A 21,504-nucleotide genomic window follows, 5' to 3' on the forward strand; every position below is an offset into this window, starting at 1 on the left:
AGTATCCACTGTGTGGGAGCAGGGACTTGTAAATGTCCTGGTGAATGTCTCTGAAATCTCTGCCACTGCTTTATTCCAGTTCCACACTCAGCAAGCAGCATATCATTCCTCGCCCAACTTCCCAGCCACGCTGGCCTAGGGAAGGACCATACATTGTGAAAGTATCTAGCCTTACAACATAAAGAAACATCCAAAGTGTCAAATGACACCATGGCATTCTGATCTAAGTCCCAGCCTATTAACAGGGGTGAGATGATCCCTCCCCGGTGGAGCTCAGCACTCAGGCTGGATCCAGCATGGTCACTCAGCGTTCATCCTTCCCCAAGGTGAGCTCCTGAGCTGAAACTGGTCCAGAAGTCTATGGAAGCAAAGCAGCTCCAGAGACTTTCAGGAAAGCCCCGGCCATCCATTTTAGGACACACAGGCAAGAGTGTTACTCCCAGGGCTGAAATGCAATTTCTCAACTGTCCAAAAACTAGAATAGGGTAGGGATTTTGAGCTACCATACTCACCTAGGGTCCACATTTATGTCCTCCCTCACATTCCTTCACACAGCCCCCAGAACAAGGCAGAGACTATTAAAGGTACTGGAGATACAAAGACAAATGATATGGAATCTGCTGGCCCTGAGGGAATTTTGTGTTAGTCAGGGTTCCCGAGAGAAACAGAACCAACAGAACATGTGTGTGTGTGTGTGTGTGTGTGTGTGTGTGTGTGTGTGTGTGTGTGTGATTAGATTTCATTCAAATGAAAGAGAGAGATTTCAGAGAACTAGTTCATGTGATTGTGAAGGGCTGGCAAGTATGAAATCTGCAGAGCAGGCTGGTGGGTGCACCTGGATGGCTCTGCTGGTTGAGTGTCTGACTCTTGATTTCAGCTCAAGTCATGATCTCAGTTTGTGCAATCAAGCCCTGTATTGGGCTCTGTGCTGATAGCACAAATTCTTCTTGGGATTCTCTTTCTCTCTGTCTTTCTCTGCCCTTCCCTCATCTGTGCACACTCTCTCCCTCTCTAAATAAATAAATAAATAGGTAAATAAATAAATAAATGTAATCTGCTTTACTCAAAGTCTACTGATTTAAATGTTAATCTCATCTAAAAAATACCTTCGGGGTGCTGAGTGGCTCAGTTGGTTAAGCGTCTGACTTGGGCTCAGGTCATGATCTCATGGTTTGTGAGTTTGAGCCCCCACACTGGGCCCGGCGCTGACAGCTCAGAGGCTGGAGCCTGCTTTGGATTCTGTGTCTCCTTCTCTCTCTCTGCCTCTGTCCCACTCTCACTCTTTCTCTCTCAAAAACAAATAAAGCATTAAAAAAAATTTTTTTAATACCATCAAAGCAACATCTAGACTGGTATTTGACCCAACACATAGCCTAGCCAAGTTGACACATAAAATTAACCATCATAGGTTTCCAGTACATTATGTTCCACAGACCCAAAGAGGGCAATTCCCAGTCTCCCCTCCACCCTAATCACCTCACCCCCAAACCCTCATATCACCTCTCCCCAACACACACACACACACACACACACACACACTGTTTTCTATCACTGAAAAAAGTGAAGGATGTTTTTAAAAATAATGTGTTCCCTGTGAATCCCTCCCTATAATTCTTCACAACCAGGCACAATGAACCAGGAAGTTTACAGAGAAGAGAGGCAAATGTAAATTCTTGAAGGCTTTGAGATTTCTTCAGAAAACTTATGCCAGAAGGTATCCCTGCTTAGAGCCATTAATGGCTCCTTGGTTAGAAAGGAAAGGAAAGAAGGGAAATTTATTAACCACCTCTGCCTCCAAATTCCCCTCCCTTTACTCTTCCCAATTTTTGCCAGAAGGAAGCTCCTATTCTCACCACAGAGCAAGTGAAAAAGCACTGGGGTGCAAGACATGCCTCCTTCCTTGGAAATAGGGAGAAGTCGAGGACAAGAAGCTGGTTGTCATGGTCCCTTCAGCCAGACCCCCACCCTGCTCAACCAAATCCCCTCCCCATAGCCTAAGGCCTGCATGCTCTGTGGAGCCTTCCAAGCACTTCTGCCTCAGTGTCCATTCTGGCCTCAGCCCCTTGGAACTCTGCTTCTCTTACTGTCATTCAGTCTCTACTCATCCAGGGTGCCTGGGTGACTCAGGCTGTTAGGCGTCCAACTTCAGCTCAGGTCATGAGTTCATGAGTTTGAGTCCTGCATCAGGCTCTGTGCTGACAGCTCAGAGCCTGGAGCCTGCTTCAGATTCTGTCTCCCTCTCTCTTTGCCCCTCCATGGCTCATTCTCTCTCTCTCTCTCTCTCTCTCTCTCTCTTTCAAGAGTAAACATTCTTGAATAAAAAAATAATAATAATAAAATAAGCCACTCATTCCATGCACACTGCTCTACAAAGTTCTCCTTTAAAATCTCTATTTCATGTCCCTGGAAGGTTGAACTATTTATTTTTGTAAAGACAAATAAAAATTTTAAACAGCAACAATAATAATACAAGAAGCTTAATTCTCCCTTCTACTAATAAGGGAAGAGATTCTCCTCCCCTCCTTAGAAAAATTAAAATTATAGGTACTTTCTCCTCTCTTTAAAATGTATATAAATCCTTTTGAAAGCTAGATAGGACTTTTGTCAGCTATTTGATTCAAGAATATTTCTTAGGAAGCTGGAAACCATCTCTGAAATGTAAACACCAAGGGAGATAGTTCCCAGATCTCCCAGTGTCTGTTGGAGATAGGAGCCTAACTTTGATGGGTGCTCCATGTTGCAAAACTATCATCTCCTGTCATAAAGACCCAGGAAGTTTGGTTTTGCTTTGTATAAACTCAATTAGCCAACCTAGACAGTCACCTCCATTACTAGAGAAATTTAGGTACCTAAATTACCACTAGGTAAATGAACTATGTGTGACAAAAGGTGCTGTCAAGACCTCTGATTTGAGGACTAGTTATTGTTTATTTTGAGAAATGTATATAACAGGTTGTGTCTGCTTGGTTATAAAAGGAGGTAAGATTCTTTTTCATCTGCAGTCTCCTAAGGGATCACCTAGGATGTGCATCGTATTCTGGTTAAATGCTTACTCAATAATATAAGTGTTTTCTTTCTCTGTTACCTCTATGGAGGGCATTTCTGCATTGAGAGATTTTGTTTTTAGTTATATCTCCTCAACATCTCATTCTTACACATCCACAGTCCTTAGCACATTGTTTTCTCAAATATAAAAGATTCTCTTGATTGTAACCATTTCTTTTCCCATTTTTACACATCTGAGACCAAGACAATTTTTTTAGTTGATGGGGAAAAGAGTAACACCGATTCAAGGAATGAAAACACAGTCAAAGAGGTTGAAAAAGTTTGCAAAATAGATTTTATTGTGAATGTTAAAGCACAGAAAAAGGATACTTTTCTTGTGGATCCCAAGTGTAAAGGGAGAAAGGTAAGGAGCAGAGCCAAGTAGGAATTCCAGAAGACAGAGCCCATGTAACCATAAGGAAAACACCACATCTCAGAAACATCACATGAGGCCACTCTAATTTTAAATAGTTTCCTAAAAAGTTAAATAAAGACCCAGAAGTGGAAGTACATAGCTAATTTGCATACTTCAGATGAGTCATGATAGACATTTCAGCTGTCAGGAATTTTTCTCTCATTGAAACATAACAATCATGAGTTTTGCCTGTTAGTTGTCACCTTGTTGATTCCCAGAGCTGTGTTTTGTTGTGTAGTAAACTTGGAGGCTACAGACTTCACCCACATTACTGACAGACAAGGCTGATGTGTTTGGGATATAAAATTTAAAATACAGGAATACTGAGGGGCCCCTGGGTGGCTCAGTCGGTTGAGCGTCCGACTTCAGCTCAGGTCACGATCTCGTGGTCCGTGAGTTCGAGCCCCGCGTCGGGCTCTGGGCTGATGGCTCGGAGCCTGGAGCCTGCTTCCGATTCTGTGTCTCCCTCTCTATCTGCCCCTCCCCCGTTCATGCTCTGTCTCTCTTTGTCTCAAAAATAAATAAACGTTAAAAAAATTTTTTTAAATCCAGGAATATCTGATTGTATTGTGATGTAAATTAGCATCATGTTTTTCATAGAAAAAAACCCCAAAATGTTAACAAAATAAAGGTAATTTATGGGGAAAAAAATAAGAATTTAGCCAATGCATCTAAGTAGAGAATATGGTAGCTTATGCACCGTGGGCATTAAGGAGGTGGATGAGTTCCTGGGGCAAGGATAGCATGGAGTCTACTTTTAGACAAACAGGCTTAAGCAATGGGATGAAGAAAGGGCCACAGTAATCACCTGGCTGAATACAGACAGGGCCATTAGTGGACCCACTCTGAAATACCCATAGGCCCTAAGTGACCAGTGGACTACTTACACTAGACACAGTTACCAAAAAAGGGAAAATTCCAAACGTCACCACACCTCCTCACCTTCCCTCCTTAAAAGTAGCCCCCTGCCACTGCCTCATAGCAGACAGCCTCTCCTCTGCTGTCCTGCCCACTGCTCCCTTGTGGTATATTTAATAAACTCTACCTCCTTTGTTTTTCTTCAGGTGAATTCTTTTACCTTCTGTGCCACCGGCTTCCACCCAATTGCAAGAGACATGATATCTGATGTGGGAAACAAAGGCAGAAGGAAATGGTAGAATTAAATTCCCTTATAACCTGCAGCCCATTGATAAATACTTGAGGCAAATACAGAGTGAAACATTTCTCTAGGAATGCCCTACCATCCTAATGTTAATGCTCTGCTAGAGGGAATAACAGCCTTAGCTTGACAGTAGCTAGGCCTTCAGTATCCTGTGAGTCTTCATTAGCATATGAAAATCTCAAGAGAAACTTTCTCTGGACTTTACCTCCCCCAACTCCTAAATGTATAAGTAGTCTCTTCAGAGGGTCCGGAACAGCTCTTCCTGCCCACGGGTCCTGTCTCCCTGCCTTAATAAAATCACCTTTTTGCACCAAAGACGTCTCAAGAATTCTTTCATGGCTCTCAGCTCCGGACCCCACGAACTCCACAATCACCCCCCAAACCTCATCAATATCTATCTAATATATGTTCAGAAGGAGAAAAGACAGGAAACTGAATGAAGAAAATAATAGAAAATTTCTTTGAGTTGAAGAAAGAGTTGATCATCCAAAAAAAAAAAAAAAGCCTCTCATATGAAATGGGAATTATCAAAAGGAGATAGCTAGATGTTTGTTGCTGAAATGCTTAGGCACATTCTTTCTGAGGACCACAACAATTCCATAAATATAGCTTCTAAAGAACAAAACTATCTAGGTCTATTCTGTCTGAAAAGGTGCATAGACAATGTCTGCATGGAATATGTTTTAAATGTCTGCTAGATTCATTCAAAGAAGGCATCCACCCATTTTATTCTACTTTTAGCCAGCATCTGCTGCAGAACAATAGAGGCATGGATAATCACTCCGTGCTTGCCAGTTAACTAAGAAACACTAACGGGCTATTTTATGAGGAAAGCTACAAACAATACTTTTCTTTGAGGTAGAGTGATTTAAAGGATAAATTATAACCACCTTAAGCTTTCCACAAATGGAAAGAAAGATTTCTTCACAATAAAGTATGTTGAGTCAATTGCATTGAGCAATGATTTTATAGCCACACGTTCGTTCAATTGTTCAAATTCTTCACTTCACGAATTAGTCCTTGGAACCTAATCCCTTCCTGTGCACTTGCAAAATTCCATTCAAACTTTAATAAGTTGGTAAAGTTTACACACACACACTCGTATACACACACACTCATACACACACACACACACACACACACACACACACACAGAGGGAACATATAGAGAATATGTACACACAAGACAGCCTTTCACTCTGTGAGGCATTCTCTTCAATCTTGTTTTAAAATACTCTTTCTTGAATCTTACTGAAGTTTTCATCTTCCCTGTTAAAATTAGGTTTTATCTTCTTGCCTGGTGTCTGGAGAAAATGGGGCCAGAACAATGGCAGACAGATAATGGCCTAAGTCATGGAGAAGACGTTGATGGCCCTTATTACCATGGTTGCTGTTGTTGTTTTAAGGAAATTAAATACACTTTGCCCAAAGTTTCCTGTTTTACAGAACCAATGTCATGGCACGTGTGTTTAAATATCCCAAATGAATTAACAAAGAACTCATCAGGGAGACAAACCCTGGCTGCTTGCCAGTGTGACGGATTTCTGATAAAACATAAGCTTTCAAGAAAATGAAATTTAATCATCACAGTTTGGAGACAGACTCAGATTTTGCTCAATAGCAGCACAGGAAGGGCAAGGCAGGAAAAGGAGAAACTGAAATTCAAGTGCACCAAAGTAGCTAATCTGGGCAAAATTGATCAGCTTATGGGATTTTTCTTTTTTAGAAATAGTCTGAATTCTCACATTCTGATCTGCCATTTCAAATATTCCTGATTTCCTCTGACAGCTCATAGTCACAAGCAATCCCTTACAGCTAGCACTGCTCTTGTCAAGATAAAGATCTGTCCATTGTACTCTACTTGCTACTAAAATAAAAGCCACAGCCATTAAAAAAAAAAAATCTTCCTAGCCACTTCCATTGGGAATGAAGAGGGCTTAAATTTCATTCATGTAATAGTATGATTGACTTGTTGAAAGCATCGGGTTTGCATTAACGTATTCAACAAAATTTTATAATATGTAAGTATGTTTGTATGTAACATGTATGGAGTCCTGTGTGAGTTCCTAGGTTGTGGTCATCCACAGGGTAAGTCAGTTTCCTGCCAAACAGAACTTTCCCATCTAATAAGGGATATCAGGAGGCCCTTGTGCCCCAAGGGGACATGCAGGTAGGGCATGTTGAGCTAAACTTAGAATGTTGCACAGGGCTCCTAGATGTGGCCTCTGCACTTAGATAGGGGTTTCCCACCTGGGATATTATTAACATTTTGGAGCAGTTAACTTATTGTAGGGAGCTGTCCTGTACATGGCAGCATGTTTGGCAGCATCCCTGGCCCCTACCCACTAGATGCCACAAATCTGGTGAATGTCCCCAGACATTGCCAAAAGTCCCTTGGAGGACAAACTCATCTGACTTAGAATCTCTGACTTAGGTAGAAGATAAGAGAGTTGTGCGGTGACAGGGAATCTCTAGTACTGACAGGGACAAATCCGTTATAAGATGGCCGACAGGGCCGAGAGGCGAATTCCAGTCCCTGCCCAAAGACTCCCCTTCCGGGTTTTTCTTCCCACTCACTTGTGGCGCGAACAGAATACAAATTGTCCCCTCTGCTTCTGCTCAGGACTCAGATCTCTGGAGAGGGATCTCCTCTGAGTCCACCGGTGTAAAATAAGACTCCGATCCACCAAGATCTCCAAGTGCCACTCGGTGTTTCCACCAGCGACCCAGCCTGGTTCCGTAATAGTACAAAGGTCCCTAGGATGATGAACACCTTGGTCCCTTGGGTGTGGGGAGATGCTAAGCCCAATATGAGAAAGACATAACTAGGTTCAGATCCAAAGGGCCTGGGTAAGGCTGGTTGACAGCTTGGAGTTTATAAATGATCTATTACTGTGTAACAACCCTCAAGACATTTCCACTTAAAACAATAAACATCTATTGCCTAAACAGTTTCTGAGGGTCAGGAATCCTGGAGCAGCTTAGCTGGGCAGCTCTAGCTTAGGGTCTCTCACAAGGTCACGGTCAAGCTGGTAGCCAGGACCAGTCTTTGAAGACTGGACTTGCTATGGAAAGAGGAGGGTCCAGGCTGGCTGTGAGCAGGTGTGTTCAGTTCCTTCCTGTGTGGGCCTTCCACGGGGCTGGCCCTACATTGCTTTTCCCCAGGGAGAGGGATGGAAGAGAAAATTTGCATTGAAAAACAATCACCCTGGCTTCTACTTAGAGCGAAGAGCAAAAGACAAAAGGAATTCAACAATCCTTTTTGATTGGAGAGGTGCCATCACAGTACAATTTATCATTTAAGCCCCTGGATACTTACAAAGTGACTCTAATTACAGAAGCCCTTAGTCTTTAAATTGGTCACAGTTCCACAAAAGTACAAAGTAATTAAACTAGCAAATAACTGAACCAGCTCTTCTTCTGAATTCAATGGTGGCAAAACCTGGAATGTAAATCGGGGTAGCCACTGTGGAAAATGGTATGGAGATTACTCAAAAAATAAAAAAATAGAAATGCCACATAATCCAGTAGTTCCACTAGTAGTATTCAACCAAGGAAAATGAAAACACTAATTCAAAAAGACACATGTACCTCTATGTTTATTGCAGTGTTATTTACAACAGCCAAAATGTGGAAGCAGCCCAAGTGTCTACGAATAGATGAATGTATAAAGAAGATATGGTGTGTGTGCATATAATATGTATTCTATATAATGGAATATTACTCAGCCATAAAAAAGAATGAGATTTTGCCATTTGCAATAATGTGGATCAAACTAGAGAGTATAATACTAAGTGAAATAAGTCAGAGAAAGACAAATACTATATGATTTCACTTACATGTGGAATCTTTAAAACAAAACAAAGCAGAAACACACCCCTAAATACAGAGAACAAACTGGTGGGGAGAATGGGCAAAATGGGAGAAGGGGAGTGGAAGATAACGGACATCCAGTTATGGAATGAATAAGTCCGGGGGGCGAAAGGTACAGCATAGGGAAGATACTCCAGGGTCCCATAACAGACGGTAGCTACACTTGTGGTGAGTACAGCATAACATATAGAGTTGTCAAATCACTACATTACCTGAAACTAATGTAACATTGTGCGTCAACTATCCTTCAGTTAAAAAAAAATACTGGCAAAATCTGAGCCCAGAGAAGCTAAATGACGGCACTTCTGCGAAAGCTCATCAGATATGATAAAACTCATCATTCCTTTATAAAGCTTTTCCACGGTGAGACGGTTGAAGTCATCAGAGCCCGTTTTTCATTTCATGTAAAAATGGTCTTAGGAATTTTTCACATTTTAACTAACCTGTCTTCTGTACCACTATGAGCATAAACCAATTGTCCAAGACTAGACAGCCCAAGGGAAATAACAATTACCCAGAGAAGCAGAGCGAGGTCCAGCCTAGCCAAGCCACAGTGATTGATGATCAGCAAAGAGGTCTGAACAAGCTGTCAGGCCAGTGTCTTTGGGCAATAATAGCAGGGAAGCAGGCAGTGTATCCTAAGCGAGGAGCCAGGCAGAGGACTAGGAATTGGAGACCTGTATATGCAAAAATGCAGTGCAGGAGCAAACAAGTGAACAAGCTGGGGAAAAGTGTGATTAACTCCCAACGCCCTTCTTAATCTCAAGCTGTCAGGAACTCAGGCTGGCACATCTGTCCCTAGACCATGGTGTCCGACGGGGGTGAAATGGAAGGGGAAGATGAGTGGCCTTAAACCCTGTACATGCCATATTCTTTTGTTCTTAATTTTTTAAATGTTTATTTATTTTTGAGAGAGAGACAGAGACAGAGTGTGAGTGGAGAAGGGGCAGAGAGAGAGGGAGACACAGAATCCAAAACAGGCTCCAGGCTCTGAGCTGTCAGCACAAAGCCTGATGCAGGGCTTGAACCCACGAACCGCAAGCCATGACCTGAGCCGAAGTCGGTCTCTCGACCAACTGAGCCACCCAGGCGCCCCCATGCATGCCATATTCTACTTAACCAATCCACAGGGGACATTTGATTGTTTCTGATTTTTAACCTTATAAGCAAATCTGTGAATTATTTTTTGCTAAGTTTTTTTCTATACATCCATGCCTATTTCCTTAGAATAAATTTTTAGAAGTGAGAATACCTGAATAAAAGAGTGCAAATTTTTCTACTTTTGATGTATGGCATCTAAGCACAAGATGCATTCAGTTCCCTGATATCTATGAGAAATCATTTGACCATTTGTACATTACTTCCCAGCCTTGTCTAATTCCTCATCTCCAGTTGGGTTAAACAACTCATTGAGAGGAAGTGGAAGTAATTGTACTTGGGAGGTGTTGAAATCATGGAAACTTTAGCGTCAGAATGAAGTGAAAGAGAATGGGCTGGAAAGAATGAAGGGTATAAAGGGAGTCACCTAGCAAGTGAATTACTCCTCCAGTTCACTCCTGAGATAAGCCTCCTCTTTCAACACGATGCTCAAGGTATTGTTATATTTTATGTGCTTATTTAAATCGGTTTTCTAGCTTACCTCTCCTTGTCTCAATTTCCTTAGAGCTTCCTGCTTCTTCTTCTTCAAAAAATGGCATTTTAACATTTCTCATGCCTCTGCGCTATTTAATTAACTGCATCTTGTTTTTCATCAGTGTTTTACCAGTAAGAGACATGATTCTGTTGCATACAATTAGGAAGAAAACGAATCATTGCAAGTTCATTGAATTGTAACCTCCCAGTCTTGTCTATATCCATTATGGCATGGCCAGATTGCCTTTGTAATGATCTGTTTACTGTCCTTAGTTTCCTGGAGAAGATAATCCTATTGTGGCAGGAATCGTAACATCTTGGTTTAGTATTCTAGAGAGCTTAGCACAGTGCCAGACACAGAGTAAGATGTCATGAAATATTTATCAAATGGTTGCATGTTTTGTCTTAATATATACATTAATCACAGCATGGTATTGAAAAGAAATGTAAATGTCATGAGAAAATCAGGAAGACCAAAAGAAGTATTTTAGAAATAGATGGACTACAGACAGTGGGGCAGTTGCATGTTTATTTTCTCATGCTCCCTTCCTCAGGAGCCATTTCTTGGGTACACAGGGTGTTATTCAGAACTTGTCAGGGAATCCCCATGGGGCCCTACCTGCATAGGTCACCAGCACCATGGGAACATGCAAATGGATGCCACAGTCACCTTCCAGGTGCCATGTTGGAGCCCCGACAACAAATCCTCCCTAGGCATACAGCTTTCCCCATAACGCACTCCCAGGTCAGATCTAACCCTGAAGAGGTAAACAACCAATCACCAAATGCCCTTAACTGTGGGAGCTGTGGGAATGGAAAGAGACATTGAAAAATAAGGTCATTTTGCTTAGAAAAGGGGTCTAACCAGTTCTCAAAACTCCAAGTTTTACTTGGTGGATCATCAAGCCAGGGCTTTTTCCTCCTTGCCTCCCTCTGCCCCTAAATATGTTTACCCAAATTTCTAGCAGCATGACAAAGTTATTGTTATTCTCCATCCTAATTAGAAACACCTGTGCCAGCACCCTCTCTCTCCCATTCATGTTCTCTCCTGCTCTCTCCCACCCCAGACTCCCTCACCTTTCTACCAGAGCTTCAGAGACATACAATGTAGTCCATCCTTTTGAAAAAGGCAGGGTTTCCTTGACTCGAGCATCTGAAGACTGAAAATATAGGACTAGCTGGTGGCCAGGTTGAGGACTTGTAGCTGGGCACTGGATCCATCTCTGTACCTCCGTGCAGGCACTATTCTTAGACACCCCGGATCTTCCAATTCAGAAACTCCTTACCCTCTAGCTAATGTTTTAAAATGAGGTATCTGGGAGCACCTGGGTGGCTCAGTCTGTTGAGTGTCTGACTCTTGGTTTCAGCAGGTCGTGATCTCAGGGTTTGTGAGTTCGAGGCCTGTATCAGGCTCTGTGCTGACAGTGCAGAGCTTGCTTGGGATTCTCCCTCTCCCTCTGCTCCTTCCCCACTCGCTTGTTCTCTCTCTCAATATAAATAAATAAACTTTAAAATAAACAAACAAATAAATAAATAAATAAACTGACATATCTAATGCTCAGAGAGACCAAGGAGGTTGTACAATGATACAATACTCAGAGCAGAAAAGGGAAACCACCTGGCATTTACTAGGCAGTACTAAGCGCTAGGCATGTAGGGAAACACAGTTGAAGAGTGGATGCTTTTAGCTATACATAATAGATGTTCTCTTATGCAGATGTGTAGAAAACAAAATAATTGCCTACACATTGAAGAACTTGATATTTAAAGGAATTGCAAAGTACTCTGCTGCTTATGAAATGCAAATAAGTCTGCGGGTTTTTATTATCTGGTTTGTGGGTGGAAGCAGAATGGTCTTCTCCGCTAGGACGACCATATTCAGCAGGCACTTCATATTCAGCAAGTTCACAGTGAGCCCATTATCATTGTTCAGCTGCTCCTCTTCCTGTGCTCCCTCTCTTGGCAAATGGCACTGCCATATCCCCATCCCGAACCCGGGCTATTGCAGCAGTCTCTTACCTGCCCTTGTCTACCCCTCGACCCATTCTCTACATGACAGACTACATGAGAGAGCTTTGCAAAACACAGTTCTGATCACATCTACCTTTTTAAAGACAGCACTATGGCGCCCCTTTGACAGGAAGTCTTCAGCGTAGTGGAACCTCCCCAGCTTGGTCCAAGTCTGCGAATCCCTCTCACCTCCGCCCCTGCATGAAGCTCTGAAGCTGGGGTTGGCCCAAATCACTGCATCCTCTCACGTCTCCAAGCCCCGCCCATGCTGCACCTCTGCCTTTAACCTCCACCCTTGTCCCAGGCCCCTTCACCTGCTGACTCCCTTAAGTGTTCATAGCCAGCCCAGGTATCCATGCCTTCAGGTAATCTCCATCAACAAGAATGAATGGGAAGTCATTCTCAAGTCGTTCTCAGTCGGTTGAGCATCTGACTTCAGCTCAGGTCATGATCTCACCGTCTGTGAGTTTGGGCCCCATGTCGGGCTCTGTGCTGACAGCTCAGAGCCTGGAAACTGCTTCGGATTCTGTGTCTCCCTCTCTCTCTGCCCCTCCCCCACTCATGCTCTCTCTGTCTCTGAAAAATGAATAAACCTTAAAAAATTTTTAATAAAAAAATATATTTCATTTACCAATATATCCTAAATATTATCATCTTAGCATGTAATATTTTAAAATTATTAATGAGATGCTTTATATTCCTCTTTTCCTACTAAGTCTTCAAAATCCAGTGTTTATTTTACTCTCATGACACATCCCAGTTTGGACTAGCCACATTTCAAATGCTCAATAGCCAATGTGGAGAGTAGCTACCACGTTGGACATAATAGCACTAGAACATTTAAGAATCACCTAAAGATTTTAATGAAAACACAGAATCCTGTGCTATGCCTGCAAAGCTTCTGGTTCATCTGGGGGTAAGGGGTAGGATAATTCTGGAGGTCTGGAGTAGGGACTAGAATGTTCATTTTCAACAAGAACCCCAGGTGCTTCGAGGTTTGTTTTCCTCTTTAGGAAATGTGGCTTAATAATTACATGCTCACTTTTGGAGTTAGACCCAGAGAAATTTGTGTCCAAACTCTACCACCTAAGAGCTGTGGAACTTAGTGATGTCACCTTTCCACATCTGGGTCTCTACACCTACAAGGCGAGTGGTGCTCATAATACCTACCCAGAAACTCGTGGCATTAAATGGATACTGTATTTACAACAGGCAGGACGATGCCTGGCATGTATCTAATAACGGCAGCTCCTAGCTGAATGCACTGCCCCCCACTCAGGCATGCCCACTTTATGGATGAGATGTCCCTCCCATCCTCTCCTAACTCTGTGCTTCCCTCCTCCATAGCCTACCCACTCTGTGACCATCATCTGCATGTTAGTCTGTGTTCTTGGCTGGACTGAGGACGGAAACTGGATATTGTGCACTCCCACATCTCTTTGCCTCACACACCCAGTACAGGGGCTCAGTACTCATCAGTCTTCAGGAACGGAACTTAAGTTGATCACCTGAGTTTCTCCTTGTGAAGCGAAACTCTTCACATAATAGTACCTCAGGCTCTTGTATAGCAAGGAATGGGCAAATGCAAAGTGAGTAAAGCACTGTTCTAACACTCTTCCCTTTAAAGTCTGTCACAGAAAGCTTTGCCAGAGTGATCCATGGCTTGACAGTGGAGCACCTGACAGACCACGTCATTCAGAGAAGCAAAAGAATGATTCTGGATACTCTGGGTGTCGGCTTCCTGGGAACCAATACAGAAGTGTTTCACAAAGCCAGTGAATATAGTAAGGTAAGAAGTTCGGCATCTACTTGAGAGGTAAAACCAAGTGTACACATATGCCTGCTCGTGAGTCATACCCACCAATGTGCCCAGAGATGTGTGCTCATGTGCTACTACTACTCTACTCTTCATTTTAGAGATATTACTTGGTGTGTATAGCATTGTTGTATATGGCTTTATGCTTTTCTATGCTCTATTTATCTGAGTTTTAATATTCATCCATATTTTTTACTAAGTTACTATCTAAAGACCAATCTTAAGACTAGTTTTAACACTAGCAATATCACATAATTTATTGTTATTATGACATAAAGAACTTTTTACCTGAGAGTCCTAGAAGCAATAACATCTACCCCAATAGTACCTACCATTCATTCGTGCAAAGACTTTAAGAGTCTCTTGGGAAAAAAGCTGGTTCGGCACTCTGAGCAGAGAGTGGGTGCTTATGCGGTAGACGTGATACCCACTCTCCACAATTAGTCCACCTTCGCCAGTATTTACCCTCAAGGAATACACAAGAGTAAATTCAGACTCCATCCGCTAGAGCACCTGTGGATCACAGTCTGGGATAGAGCAACAGCATCTCCTCTCCCTTCCATGGACAAAGTTGTGTATTCTTCTACAAGGAAGAGAGGAATCCAATGGTGAAGGCTGCCATCTAGCACGAAGTTTTCAAATAAGGACTCTTAAAGTCATGCCTCCACGATGAGGAATGGCTCTTAAAATGGTGACTTGGCATGCCGTGTTTCCACTCTGTCTTACTGATTGATATTCCTTTCTTTCAGATCTACAGTTCCAATGTGGCCAGCACTGTTTGGGGTCAGCCAGACTTAAGGCTCCCGCCGACATATGCTGCTTTTGTGAACGGTGTGGCTGTAAGGAGGTTTACATCTTTTCTAATTTTAGGCAATCATAATAATTTCAGAGCCAGGAAATATCTCAGAAATTGCTCAATTTCCATGTTTCACTGATAAGTCATTGAGGTTCAGAGAGATAAAGTGGTCGGCCCTCTCTTCTATGTAGTTATTGATGCTTTACAGTGAACTGACGCTTTTCAAACACATTGTGAAGTAGAGGAAATCAGTTGGAGGATTTAGATAAAAATACCCTTATGGTATCTAACTTTGAACATCTACAGCGAAAAATATAAAACCCGCTATCAAGACTCAATTCCTTTTGTTGTGGCCACTACCAGTTCTTATTCAGTAACCAGCTTTTCATCCATCCTTTCATTCAACAGATATTTACTGAGAAAGAAACAGTGGCCATATGGTGTCTATATTTTCTGAAGCAAAAATCAGCACTTTTCATCTGACAATGTTTATGCTTTGTCTGTGTGTCAGCAGCAGTCTGTATCTATATACAAGATATAATTTAGACATGAATGTGTTGGGATGTCTGAGATAGTTTTATGTTTTGTGGGACAGTAGTTCAGAATACTGAAAGGCAAACACAATAGTGTATCTCAGAGTAAATGTCCAGCAAGCAGTGTCCAGATCAGCCACACCCAAGAGACATGGAAATCAATTTTTAAGTGAACTTCTGACTATTACTATTTCATATCAGGGATAAGCAAATGGCTAGGATGAAGAGGAATAAAACCTCATAGCAGAACATAATGATTTTAAAATATACCTTAATAGTTAATCTGGGTTTGAGAGTTCTTGCAACTTCCCTGTAAATTTGAAATTATTTCATAACAAAAAGGTACAAAAATATATGGCCTGATATGGAATAAATGGCATTAAACTTTCAGTGCAACTTGTCTGGAGGGTGGGGGAGGAAGAGAGGAACAGCTGCCTAACTTCACAGCTTTGTTTTTAAGCACTCTTTCCAGGTGCTATGGCAGAGAGCTCTGGCTACCTGCGTAAGAGCCAAGCTCACTGGGGCTCTCTAGCTGCTCCCTAAAGTCTTGCCTGCTCTAAGCAGAGGACAGCACATCCAGTACCCCGCCATATGATTAAGAATTACAGCCGGTTTACAGGTTTTATTTTCAGATAATCAGAGCTAAAAATCTCATATCAAATAGAGTTATTACTAAATTAAACCCTTACTGGTCCAAAAGCCATTGCATTCAGGTAAATCTAATTTGGTTTTTGGTTGTTGTTTGTGTGTGTATGTTTACATAGATTCACTCAATGGATTTTGATGATACATGGCATCCTGCCACCCACCCTTCTGGAGCGGTCCTTCCTGTCCTGCTGGCTTTATCAGAAGCTCTGCCTCCAAGTCCAAAGTGTTCTGGCCTTGATCTGCTCTTAGCTTTCAATGTTGGGATTGAAGTGCAAGGCCAATTACTGCGTTTCTCCAAGGAAGCCAATGACATACCAAAGAGGTAGGGAGAGAATCTGCCCCATCCAGAGGTAGATGCATTCCCCCTTGACTTGTCCACTGTTCTCTCTGTAGAGCTTTCTGACATAGAGGTGAGTTAGATCAGCTGAAGATATTAACATTAGTGCTGAGAGCTAAGTCAATTCTCCAGCCACACAGCAAACCATATATCCATATACTAAGGTATGACCCCAGAAGAAATAATGAAAAATCCCATTTGGGTTTAGAGAATCAACTAACCACAACCATAAAATAAATTGGGGCCTCTCATCCTAGGGCGATTCACGTCATTTTGGCACCCAAGGTACTCTGAATATTCCTAATCTCATCTCAGAGCAGAATCTACTTTGATACTTGCTGAGGTCTTCAGATTGAGAACATTCAGAAGATCCTGAACCTGACTGTTCAACCCATAGAGCAAAAATAGTCACATGCTGGGTATATCATGTGATTCAATCTTATATTTATTTTTCCACTTGATCCAGCCTGCTAGCAGAGGAGTAGATTGGAATACTGGGCGAATTTTCAATTTCTGCAAGGCCCTCCATTTTTATAGCTACTTACATGGGATTTCAGCAAGCAACAACTTTTGCCTTTCTGGCAATAACTATAAAGAATTTATTGTATCAGGCACTGATGGAAGCATGTGAATTCATTCAAAACTCACAAAACCCCATGAGACAGATATTATTGTCACCATGTTATGTAAGAGGAAACAGATACAGACAAGTTGAATAACTTTCCCAAGATCACACAGCCAGTATGTGGTAGAGCTGAGATTTGAACCCAGGCAGCAGGGCTCCATTGTCTACATTCCCGACTATCATACCATACTGCCTCCTACTGACTGAGGTCTGTAAATCTCCAACTCTTTGCTTTTTTGCTTTCCAGATTCCATCCCCCCTCAGTGGTAGGAACCTTGGGTAGTGCTGCTGCTACATCCAAGTTTTTGGGGCTCAGCATGACAAAGTGCCGAGAGGCCCTGGCTATTGCTGTTTCTCATGCCGGGGCACCCATAGCAAACGCTGCCACTCAGACCAAGCCTCTTCATATTGGCAATGCTGCCAGGCATGGGATGGAAGCTGCTTTTCTGGCAATGCTGGGTCTCCAAGGAAACAGACAAATCTTGGACATGCAGACAGGGTTTGGGGCCTTCTATGCCAACTATTCCCCAAAAGTTCTTCCAAACCTAGATTCCCACACTTGGCTGCTGGACCAGCAGGATGTGGCCTTCAAGCGGTTCCCTGCACATTTGGCCACCCACTGGGTGGCAGACGCAGCTGCATCTGTGAGAAAGCACCTTGTAACAGACAGAGCCCTGCTTCCCATTGACCGCATTGCAAGAATTGTGCTCAGAATTCCAGATGTCCAGTATGTAAACAGGCCCTTCCCAGACTCAGAGCATGAGGCTCGTCATTCCTTCCAGTTTGTGGCCTGTGCCACACTGCTTGATGGCAGCATCACTGTCCCATCATTCCACAAATGCCAGATCAACAGGCCACAGGTGAGGGAGTTGCTCAGTAAGGTGGAGCTGGAGCACCCTCAAGACAACCTGCCAAGCTTCAACACACTATACTGTGAGATAAGTGTCACTCTCAATGATGGAGCCACCTTCACAGAGCGTTCTGATACCTTCTATGGCCATTGGAGGAAGCCATTGAGCCAGGAGGACCTACGGGAGAAGTTCAGAGCCAATGCTTCCAGCGTGCTGTCCTGTGATACAGTAGAAAGACTTACAGAGATGGTAGAGAACCTAGAAGACCTAGAAGACTGTTCTGTCCTAACCACTCTTCTGAAAGGACCGTCTTCACCGGAGATGGTTTCAAAATCTATCTAGCATCCAACAATTTCATCAGACAGTTTCTCCTGAGGCTTACCAACATCTAAGTGACTTTATATTGGGGAAAAATCAGTGATTTGCTTTATAGAGCAAGGGTTTACTATCGCTCTGCCCAGGAACAAGTGAAGCAAGGTGGACAGAGTCCAGAAACAGAATTGGATTTTTATGGAAGGAGTCTTTTCCTATAAATTCTGCAAGACAGTTCCAATTACCTGAAGAAAAATAATAAATATGCAAGAAACACAGAGAAATTGATTTTATAAGTATTCATAAGGCACCTCTGATTTGCTTGTAAGGTTAATCTTTACAGAGGAGTTCTTTATGAACTTCATGAACCTTAAGATGTGGGAGGAATTTGAACCTACATGTAAGTTTGCTGACAGTCAACAAGGGCTCTGGCCTATTGTGCCACCAACATGTTTCTTGGACCATGGTTTTTTACAAGCCCCCCACAGTAGAGGGGGTGCTATTGGGTTTAAATATAAGGAATTAGTGGGTACAAATCCTGCCCCTACAACTTACTGGATGTGACCCTAAGCGTGTTACTGGGTAGCCCTCTGCCTCAGTTTAAAGCAGAAATAAAAAGCGGTATAAAAAGTAAAACAGTTTGGCTCTGGAAGCCATGCTGCTAACCACTACAATATACTGCGTTTTGTTACAAAAAAATTTTTGAGAAAAATATGGACGAAGAGTTTGACGTGTAATAAAGAACGACAGCAAAAAATATGTGGGTAATTAAATAACTATTGACTTTGTAAAATAATAAAAATGTCTTACGGGGTTAAAAATTGCAACTTTAGCAATACATATAAGCAGGGAGTTACTATAATTGTGCTCTAAATTCCTTATGTCATTCAAGAAAAGGGCAAAGCTATTAACTGTAGACTTTGATTTGTAAGTATGCATGTTGACATTTCCAGGGTAACCATTATAAGACAACAGTAGAATATACCACTTCCACGTTAACAGAGAGAGAAATATGGAATTAGGAAAAAGAAAATAAACCAAAGGAAGGCAAGAAAGGAGGAGGAAAAGAAATATAAGAAAGGTAGAACATATAGAATATAAAATGATAGGAAAAAATCCAAATATATCTGTAATTACAAGAAGAATAAATGGACTAAATAGTTCAGTTAAAAAATACAGAGACTATGTATACATAAAAAACAATCTTTAACAAGTTTATTAGCATCTAATTTACAAACCATTAACTCATCTATCTTTTGTCCAATTCAATGAGTTTTAGTAAATTTATAGAGTTGTACAAACATCATCACCATCCAGTTTTGGAGAACTTCTCTTCATTTTTTTTAAATATTTTATTTTTATGTTTTAAAAATTTATTTTTAAGTAATCTTAGGTAATCAAACCCATAACTCTGAGATCAAGAGTCACGTGCTCTACCTACTAAGTGAGCCAGGAGCCCCGGGAGTACTTCTATCATGCCAAAAACAGAGAAACAAATAAAACCCTCATGCTGGTCTGCAATCAATCCCTATTCCCACCTCCAGCCTTAGCAACCAATGATCCATTTTCTATCTCTATGGTTGTGTCTCCTTCAGACATTTCATATAAATGGAATCATACAATATGTGGTCTTATGTGTCCAGTGTCTTTCACTTAGCATAATGGTTTTAGATTTTGCCATATATGTATCGATACTTTATTCTCTTTCACTGCTGAGTAGCATTCTGTTGTATGGATATACTACATTTATTTACCCATCCAGGAGTTGATGGACAGCATATTGTTTCCAGTTTGGGTCTACTACGAATAATGTTTCTATGAATGTTCACATGCATGTCTTGGTGTGGACATATCTTTCCATTCCTGTTAGGTAGATACTTGCGAGTGGGAATGCTGGGTCATTTAGGAAGTACATGTTTAACTTTAGAAAAAACTGTTCTTCAAAGCAGCTCTATCACATTACATTTCCATCAGTAAGTGTGTGGGTTCCAGTTTCTCCAAATCCTCACCAACTCTTGGAATTGTCAGTCTTTTTTATTTTATCCTGTGTAGTGAGTACATAATGGTATGTTGTGGCCTTAGTTTGCATTTTCCAAATGACTAACTCTTGCCTATTTTTGACAATTATTTTAATTAAGTTGTCTTCTTATCATTCAATTGTAGGAATTCTTTATATATCCTGAGTATAAGTTCTTTATAGATATATGTTTTACAAATATTTTCTCCCAGTCTGTGGTTTGTCTTTTCATGTTTTTAATGGTCTCTTTTAAAGAGAAAAAGTTTTAAATTTTGATCAACTCCATTTTATCATTTTAAAAAATTTTACTAAAAAAATATAGAAAATAAAAAAAATTGTTATTGTTCCTGCTTTCGGTGTCATCAGGAGTCATTTCTTTAAAAATCCAGGGGCGTCTGGGTGGCTCAATCGGTTAGCAGCTGACTTCAGCTCAGGTCATGAACTCGTGGTTCGTGAGTTCAAGGCCCGCGTTGGACTCCAACTGCTGAGCTGGGCTGCTGACAGCTCAGAAGCCTGGAGTCTGATTCGGATTCTGTGTCTCCCTCTCTCTCTGCCCCTCCCCCACTCACACTCTGTCTCTGTCTCTGTCTCTGTCTCTCTCTAAAAATAAATAAACATTAAAAAATAATAAAATTAAAAAACCAGTTATATAAGTTATTTAAGACTCGTGAGGATGCAGAAAAGTTCAAAGTAAAAAAGTCGGGGAAATATCGATGGAACACTAACAAAAGCAAGCTGGAATAAATAAATGTCAGTATTAAACAAAATAGAACTCAAGCAAAAAGCAGTCAGTTACACATCCAACTCTTGGTTTTGGTTCAGGTCATGATCTCGTGGTTTCATGAGTTTGAGCCCCACATCAGGCTCTGCACAGGCAGCACAGAGCCTGCTTGAGATTCTCTCTTTCTCCCTCTCTCTCTGCCCCTTCTCCACTGGTGCCGTCTCTGTCTCTCTCAAAATAAATAAATAAACTTAAAATAATAAATAAAGAAAAGAAAATATAATATAAAATAAATAAATAAAATAAAATAAAATAAAATAAAATTAAATTAAATTAAATTAAAATCTCACAAGAACATTTATGGGGTGCCTGGGTGGCTCAGTCAGTTAAGCGACCGACTTTGGCTCAGGTAATGATCTCACAGCTTGTGGGTTCGAGCCCTGCATTGTGCTCGCTGCTGTCAGTTCAGAGCTTGCTTTGGATCCTCTGTTCCCCCCTCTCTCTGCATACCCCCACTCTCACATGCTCTCTCTCTCTCAAAAATAAACATTTAAGAAAATTAAAAATAAAAATCTCACAGTACATTTACAAAAAAGGACCATATACTGAGCCATAAAGCAAGTCTTAACAACTTTTTAAAGGACTGGAAGATATAGATCATTTTCTCTAATCACAATGAAATTTAAGTTCCATATTAAAAAAAAAAGATTA

At 41.5% G+C, this 21,504-nt stretch overlaps 1 protein-coding gene across 1 annotated transcript; it reads left to right on the forward strand.

Annotated features, from left to right (window-relative positions):
- Positions 1 to 10,012: 10,012 nt before the first annotated feature.
- Positions 10,013 to 20,201, forward strand: ACOD1 (aconitate decarboxylase 1). The gene is made up of 5 exons (XM_047081918.1): positions 10,013 to 10,087; positions 13,765 to 13,926; positions 14,703 to 14,792; positions 16,047 to 16,252; positions 17,140 to 20,201. The coding sequence occupies exons 1-5, from the start codon at positions 10,079 to 10,081 to the stop codon at positions 18,083 to 18,085; spliced, it is 1,413 nt and encodes a 470-aa protein (XP_046937874.1). The 5' UTR covers positions 10,013 to 10,078; the 3' UTR covers positions 18,086 to 20,201.
- Positions 20,202 to 21,504: the final 1,303 nt, after the last annotated feature.

The sequence above is a fragment of the Lynx rufus genome, unplaced genomic scaffold, assembly GCF_022079265.1.
Source record: "Lynx rufus isolate CCGP_SWC_20201006 ecotype Redwood Valley unplaced genomic scaffold, mLynRuf1.p SCAF_1, whole genome shotgun sequence".
NCBI classification, from domain to species: domain Eukaryota; kingdom Metazoa; phylum Chordata; class Mammalia; order Carnivora; family Felidae; genus Lynx; species Lynx rufus.